The sequence below is a fragment of the Mustela putorius genome, unplaced genomic scaffold (assembly GCF_011764305.1).
Source record: "Mustela putorius furo isolate JIRA1106 unplaced genomic scaffold, ASM1176430v1.1 tig00537338_pilon_pilon_pilon, whole genome shotgun sequence".
In the NCBI taxonomy this organism is placed as follows: domain Eukaryota; kingdom Metazoa; phylum Chordata; class Mammalia; order Carnivora; family Mustelidae; genus Mustela; species Mustela putorius.
Window position 1 is genome coordinate 161,638 of NW_025422460.1, and position 7,947 is coordinate 169,584.

Consider the following 7,947-nt stretch of genomic DNA (forward strand, 5'->3'; position numbering starts at 1 on the left):
GCTTCTTTCAGGGTTTTCTCTTTGTCACTAAGGCTTGTAAGTTTTACTATTAGATGATGGGGAGTGGACCTATTATTGATTTTGAGGGGGATTATCTGCACCTCCTGGATTTTGATGCTTGTTCTGTTGCCATATTAGGGAAATTCTCTATAATAATTTGCTCCAATATACCTTCTGCCCCGCTCTCTCTTTCTTCTTCTGGAATCCCAATTATTAGAATGTTGTTTCCTTTTATGGTATCACTTATCTCTTGAATTCTCCCCTCATGGTCCAGTATTTGTTTGTCTCTCTTTTGCTCAGCTTCTTTATTCTCTATCATTTGGTCTTCCATATCATTAATTCTCTCTTGTGCCTCATTTATCCTAGCAGTAAGAGCCTCCATTTTTTATTGCACCTCATAATAGTTTTTTTTTTTTAATTTCAGTTTGGTTAGATTTTAGTTCTTTTATTTCTCCAGAAAGGGTTTTTATTTCTCCAGACAGGTTTTCTCTAATATCTCGATTATCTTCCATGTCTTTTTTGAGCCCAGCTAGCACCTTGAGAATCATCATTCTGAACTCTAGATCTGACATATTACCAATGTCCGCATTGATTAGGTCCCAAGCCTTCAGTATTGCCTCTTGTTCTTTTTATTGTGGTGAGTTTTTCCACCTTATTTTATCCAGGTAAGAATATGTGAAGGAGAGAATAAAATAATAAAAGGGTGGAAAGACTGAAAAATGTGCATTAACCAAATAAGAAGAGACCCAAAATCATGGGGGTAAAAAGTTTAAAAAAAGAAATAATGAGAGAGAGAGAGAGAGAGAGAATTAAAAAAAAATGAAAATTTATATATTAGGCTGGTGAAAAGAACAGAGCCACCCACTTAAGTTTGGGAGTATTTTGGTGTCTTAGAAGAAACTACTTCCCAAAATTTTAAAGAAAGGGGAAAAAAAAATATATATATATACACACACATACACATATATGTATGTGTATATATACATATATATATATGTATATGTACACACATACACACACACATAAATAAAGGTAAATACAATGAAGGGATGGACTATAACTGTAAAGTTGAAAATTTTTAAAATTTTCTAAAAAAAGAGTTGATAAGATATGTTGGTTAGGAAAAGAAAGAAAAAGAAACTGGAGAGAATTTGCTCAGGCTGGAGAATATTACAAAGCCCTGTGCTAGATCATAGGGTATATTTTGATCTATTAGAAGAAGTTGTATCCCCAATTTTTTAGAAGAAAAACCCTATGTGTATAGAAAAAAATAAGTTAGATACAATGAAGGATAAAATATTACTATAATAATGAAGGTTCAAAAAAATTTTTAATGAAAGGTACTGTTAAGATAAACTAGTTAGAACACTTTAAGAAAAAGGATAGAGTAAGGTTAAAAATATTAGAAGAAGAAAAAAAATTAAAAAGTTAACTAACTTTGCAAAACAAAACATGGGGAGAAAGCCATGAATTCCATGGTTTGCTTTCTCCTCCTCTGCAATTCCACTGTTCTCCTTGATAAGTGAGCTCATAACACAGGTATTGCAGGAATAACCTAAGCAGTTAAGGAGATTACATTGGAAAGCAAGGACAGTATAAAACTTCAAGTTCACGCAGCAATATGTGAGGAGGAGGAGAAGCTGCATATATGGAAGAATATGAAGAAAGTGGATTGTTGGAAACAGATGAGGCTACCCTAGACACAAGGAAAATAGTAGAAGCTTGTAAAACTAAAACTGATGCTGGAGGTGAAGATGCTATTTTGCTAACAAGAACTTATGACCTTTATATCACTTATGATAAATATTACCAGGCACCACAATTATGGTTGTTTGACTATGATGAGCAAAGTCAGCCTTTAACAGTTGAACACATGTATGAAGACATCAGTCAAGATCATGTGAAGAAAACAGTGACCATTGAAAATCACCCTCATCTCCTACCACCTCCTATGTGTTCAGTTCATCCATGCAGGCATGCTGAGGTGATGAAGAAAATCATTGAGACTGTTTCAGAAGGAGGAGGAGAACTTGGTGTTCATATGTATCTTCTAATTTTCTTGAAGTTTGTACAAGCTGCCATTCCAACAATAGAATATGACTACACAAGACACTTCAAAATGTAACAGAGAGAGCATAGAATCTGTCCTAATTATTATTTCTGATTTTTAAACAATTAACCCATAGATGTGACCATTGACCATATTCACCAATATGTACAATATCTCTAATAAAGGGACTTATATGTTTATGCATTAAATTTAAAAAGTTCCACTACCAGAAAAAAAAAAAAAATCTTGCTGATCTTCTTGGGGAGGGAACTATTGTAGTGATTCTCAAGTGTCTTTGCCTGAGGTGGAATTTCTGCACCCTTGCCAGGGGCTAAGCTAAATAATCTGCTGATTTCTCTATCAGGAGATTTTGTTCCCTGAAAGCTTCTGGTAGAGTTCTGGAGGATGGGAATGAAAATGGCAGCTGCCCAGTCTCCAGCCCAGAGGAGCCAAGAACTCAGGACCCCACTCCTCAGTGCATCCTCGGAGTAAAGTGTTTAATCACCAATCTCACTGGCCTCCAGCTGTGCTCCGAGCTCACCCAGCCTGTGACAGAGTATCTCTGTCTGTGACACACAGCCCTGCCTTTAGTCTCCAAACCCAGGAGATCTCTACCACTCTTCCAGATCTGCCACTTGTGGGGTCCCTGCTCAAAGAACAGTGGTCTGACTGTGCCATGGATCACAGTTTAAGGTAACCCCAATTTGAGAGCTCAGTCTTTGGCTCCATCTCTGTAACTGGCTTCCCTGCTCTAATACCTGAGAGCTCTGCAATACTGACACCCTCAATCCTTCTGTGATCCGGTGGGACCTGAGACCATGTTGTCCCTGCGAGGGCTCCACCCCCGCTTAGCCTCTGGAGTGATGTCCTTCAGTGGAACAGACTTCTAAAAGTTCTTATTTTGTTTGCTCCATTGCTCTGCTGCTTGCCTGGAGCCAGCCCCTCCCCCTGCGGTGTATCTTCACATAGCTTTTGATTCACTTCTCCACAGGTCCTACCTTTCAGATAATGGTCAATTTTCTGTTTCTGGAATTGTTGCTCTTCCTCTCTTCAATCTCATCTTGGATTTGTAGGTGTTTGGAATGGTTTGATAAACTATCTGATCTTCTGCTACCTGATGTCATCTCAGCCTGCTACTCCTCCACAATTTTGACTCCTCAATCTTGAGTATATTCTAACTGAAGTTCATTGAGGTTCTTGGACATGCAGATAAATGTTTATAATCAAATTAGGAAGATTCTAGCAATTATTTCTTCAAATATTCTTTCTGTATTCACTCTCCCTTTCTGGGATTCTTATTGTGCATAAGATACTTAATGGCATTCCAAGGGTCTCTGGTTTATTCATTTTTCATCACTCTTTTTTCCCCTTGCTTTTTGTATTATATAATTTCACATGACTCTTCTTCAAATTCACCAGTTTTTTCTTCTTTAACTCAAATCTGCTGTTGTGCCCCTCTAGGAATTATTTCATTTTAGTCATGTACTTTTCAATTCTAGAATTTCTATTTGATATTTTAAAAAAATATTTATATCTTCATTAATAGTCTATCTGATTAGTTATGTCATAGCTTCCCTCTATTCTTTACATATGGTTTTCTTGAATTCTTTGAACATAATTGTAATAGCTGTTTGAAACTATTTTTCTAGAAAGCTCAACATCTCTGTTCTCCCATGGAAAACTTCTATTGACTGCTTTTATTTTTTCCTCTAAAGGGCCATATGGTTCCGTCTTTGTGTGTCTTATATATTTTTGCTGAAATTTGAATCTTTCATATACTATAATTTGGCAGTTATGGAAACCAGACCTCATTTCCCCCGAATGGTTTGTTGTTGCTACTATTTTTATTGTTTTATTTCTGTCGTGCTACTTTTTTGTTCAGTAACTTTCTTGAACTAATTCTACACAGTCTGAATTCCTTGTATTGTGCACCCAGTGAAGAAGACTCTACTCTATGCTCAGTTAACTTGGTTGCCAGGTAATGATTGGTTAGAAATTTAAATTCCTTGACCAGAAATCTTCCAGCTTTTGTTGAGCTGTCCTCCATGACTGTTTTGTCACATGTGAAATACTGAGATAGTTACATGTAACTATCAACATGTAAATGTTGATGAACATTTACTTTAGCAGTAGGTGAAAGATTAGGGTCTTTCTCAGATCTTACTTGGGCATATTTACAGCCTCACTGGATCTTCAGGAATATCTATCATAGCACCTCCAAGCGTATCTTGCTTTTCTCTTGATATCTTGTTTCTCAGGTCTCCTTTTTAATTTTTTGGCTCGGGTTTAACTTGCCTTGACTGGTATCACATCCTCAAGCAGTTGTGACATTAAACGATTGTCATAAGCGTTTTGATAAATGCTTTAGGAATGGGGTTTTCTACAGAGCTGTGGGATAGACCAAATAGTGACAGTCCTCCAAGATGGGACTTTTTGAGGCACTCTAAATCCAACCTTACTCTTTCTAATAGTTCTGAGGCTGCTGTTTTTCACAACAATTAAGGTTGTGAAGGTCCTGGATTTTTGGCTACCACTGAACTTGGGGGAGGAGGATGAGGGTGTGTCAAACTCAGTCCATAAGCTCCAATGCTTTTACTGAGAATCATCAGTTTTCCTTGAATAAATTCTCTTAAGATTGTTGCAAGCTTTGGTTTATTTCTGAGGTTCTGAAAAATTTGGTCAGATGCTTTTTGATAATTCTTTTGTTGCTTTTTTGGGAGGTTAGATTTACATAAGCTCCCAGTCTATCACCCCAGAATTTGTGCTATATATATATATATATATATATATATATATATAATCTTGTTTTCCTTTCACAGCAACAATGTTAGGTTCATCTTATTATCGTGTTGTTGTTGATGAAGATATTTTGCCATAAAATGTGCTCAAGATCACATACCTAATGAATGGCCTCATTTTCAACTCCCTATCTTTCCTTTTTAAAGCAAATGATCTGCCCTTCACAGACAAAGAGAATCCTATATCGTTTATCCAAGAGTCACAGACATACCTTCAGATCCCTAATTGATTTCTGCCTGTTTTGTTGGTTTTGGTAACTATTAATCATGGAGAATCTTAGAGGCAGCAGCACTGGCTCTTCTACTAATTCTCTTCATGCTTTCTGGTTTGTTCTAGTGTTTGGGGTGACTTCTCTTTTCTTTTTTCTTTTTTTTCCCCAATTGCTGAAAATGATGAAGTCAGCAGTCTAGCACAGCCATGCCTACAGCTAGAATTATAGAAATATTACCCACAACTCATCTAGTAAACACATATTTCATTTCACTGTTTACCTTTAACTCCTGAGGAACAAAGTTTTAGCGATGCCATGTCATATTGAGTGGAGTTCTGAGCTGTTCTCAGAGCCTGCCTGCTTTGTACTAATAAAATTTGTAAACTGATACAGTGTGTTTGTGGTATTCTTCAGGGAAGCTGCTCTGCATCTGTACACTTAGGGCACCTTATTGAACTCTAGCTGGTCAGCTTTTGTTTGTTTGTTTGTTTTTAAATGGCAAGACAGAAACATGTGGTCTTCAGACTTGTGATTTTAACAGTTAGAAGACCAGAAGTTCCCTGATAAAACATGATTGTGATTTTTGTGGAGGCACAGATTAAGGCCACACTAAGTATAACAGGGTATTGGGAAATTATTTGTTTGGGATCTAGGAGGGTCAGTCTGACCTCTCTGACCTCAGTTTGTCTTTGTTTTTTTCTCTTCATTGTCAGGTGTGCCTGCACTCTGCTCATACTAAATTTTATTGTGGTGGGCAGTGAGGTTGGTATCATCTTCAGCCATGTCTGAGAATGAGGAGACTTGTGGGAATTTTGATACCTATCCCTATCAGTCTTCATAAGTTCTGTTCTCTTACAGTAATCTGATCAGTGACAATAGAAAGAACTGCCCTTGTTTATTTTATTTATTTTATTTTATTCTAATGTAGTTAACATACAGAGATATATATGTATATGTGTATATGTAGACATAGATATATGCTTTTAAAATTTTTATTTATTTTTATTTTTTAATTTTTTAACATCTTAATTTTATTTTTTTTTAGTGTTCCAAGATTCATTGTTTATGCACCACACCCAGTACTCCATGCAATATATGCCCTCCTTAATAGCCACCACCAGGCTCACCCATCTCCCAACACCTGCCCTTCCAAAACCCTCAGTTTGTTTCTCTGTGTCCACAGTCTCTCATGTTTCATCTCTTCCTCTGATTTCTCCCAATTCACTTTTCTGTTTCTTCTCCTAATGTCCACCATGTTATTCCTTATGTTCTACGAGTAAGTGAAACCATATGATAAATGACTTTCTCTGCTTGACTTATTTCACTCAGCATAATCTCCAATCCTATCAATGTTGATACAAAAGTTGGGTATTCATCCTTTCTGATGGCTGTGTAATCTTCCATTGAATATATTAACCTCTTGGACATCAGCCACAGCAACTTCTTTCAAGATATGTCTCCAAAGGCAAAGGAAACAAAAGTGAAAATGAGCTCTTGGGACTTCATCAAGATCAAAATCTTCTGCACAGCTAAGGAAACAGTCAATAAAACAAAGAGGCAACCCACAGAATAGGAGAAGATATTCACAAATGACATTACAGACAAAAGGCAGATATCCAAGATCTATAAAGAACTCCTTAAACTCAACACCACCAAAACAGATAATCATGTCAAAAAATGGGCAGAAGACATGAATAGACACTTTTCCAAAGAATACATACAAATGGATAACAGACACATGAAAAAGGATTTTATTTATTTATTTCAGAGAAAGAGAGAATGCAGATGGGGGAGGGGCAGAGGGAGAAGCAGACTCCATGCTGAGCAGAGTACTTGACACAGGGCTTGATCCTGGGACCTTGGGATCATGACATGAGCCAAAGGTAAAAAATTAACTGACTGAGCTACCCAGGTGCCTCAGTATCAGGCATTTTAGTAAGATGTGTTTCCCTGCTTCCTTCCTCCCAGATTCCCCCCATGTCTCTCTCTCTCCTTTCCTCCCTTCCTCTGTCTTTGAATTTTGAATAATCACTGATCTGGGTAGGTCATTGCTTAATAATCAGAACACCAAGAATAGCAAAGGGATTGACATTAAGGAGCTCCTTATTCTCAGGGGAGAGAGAAGCAGACAAAGAATTAATGTTATGTAGTGGGGTGGGGACATGAGCATCAAGAGGGTAGCCTGGGATGAGACAGTACATGGAAAGAGGAGAGCACTTCACCGTCAGGAACAGAGGGTGTGGAGCCCTGGAAAAGCCCTTGAGGTGCATCTGTAAGAAGGAAGAGAGCCCAACATACAGATAAGAGGATAAGCAAGAATTAAGGCAGAGAGGGCAGTGAAGTCCAAAGAAAGTGAGAACATGTGTTTAGGAAGATAGTAAGGTGAAAAGGTGACCTAGGGTGTGTCTGATGGGGAGAGTAGCCAAGATAAGGCCCGAGAGTTTGGGAAAACAATAGGCTGAAGAGTGTGTATTTCACCTGAGATCCAGAAGGGTCCCTGCAGGGATGAGGTTTATGGTGGAATGATGACTCCTTGGCAGTATGCAGGGTTATGGGAAGAGTTGCACACAGGTACTGAAATCAAAGGAGCTATGCCAGCACAGTACTGTGGTGGGGGATACTGGAGACATTGTTCAGCCAAGTAGGTGGCATGGGTCTCTTCAGTTTGCATTTGTTTCAACAATCCTCTCACTGAATTGAAATCCACTCTGTGGGCCTCATGAGGGGCAGGAAGACTCCTGTGAGCTTTGGTTTAGGGTGTGTGGGTCTGAAGTAGAAAGGCCCACTGCCCAGGTAAGGAGGGATGCAATGTGTTTCTCTCCTGATTGGAGTGGCAGCCCATTTTCTCATTTATATATGACCTGGGAATCTAACATTTATTACCAAG

The 7,947-nt window shown here is 38.0% G+C and overlaps 1 protein-coding gene across 1 annotated transcript; it reads left to right on the forward strand.

The window, feature by feature from the left end:
• The first annotated feature begins 1,617 nt into the window (after positions 1-1,617).
• LOC101687821 (ubiquitin-like-conjugating enzyme ATG3) lies at positions 1,618-2,260 on the forward strand. The gene has a single exon (XM_045074351.1). The coding sequence runs from the start codon at positions 1,649-1,651 to the stop codon at positions 2,123-2,125; it is 477 nt and encodes a 158-aa protein (XP_044930286.1). The 5' UTR covers positions 1,618-1,648; the 3' UTR covers positions 2,126-2,260.
• The last annotated feature ends 5,687 nt before the right edge of the window (positions 2,261-7,947 follow it).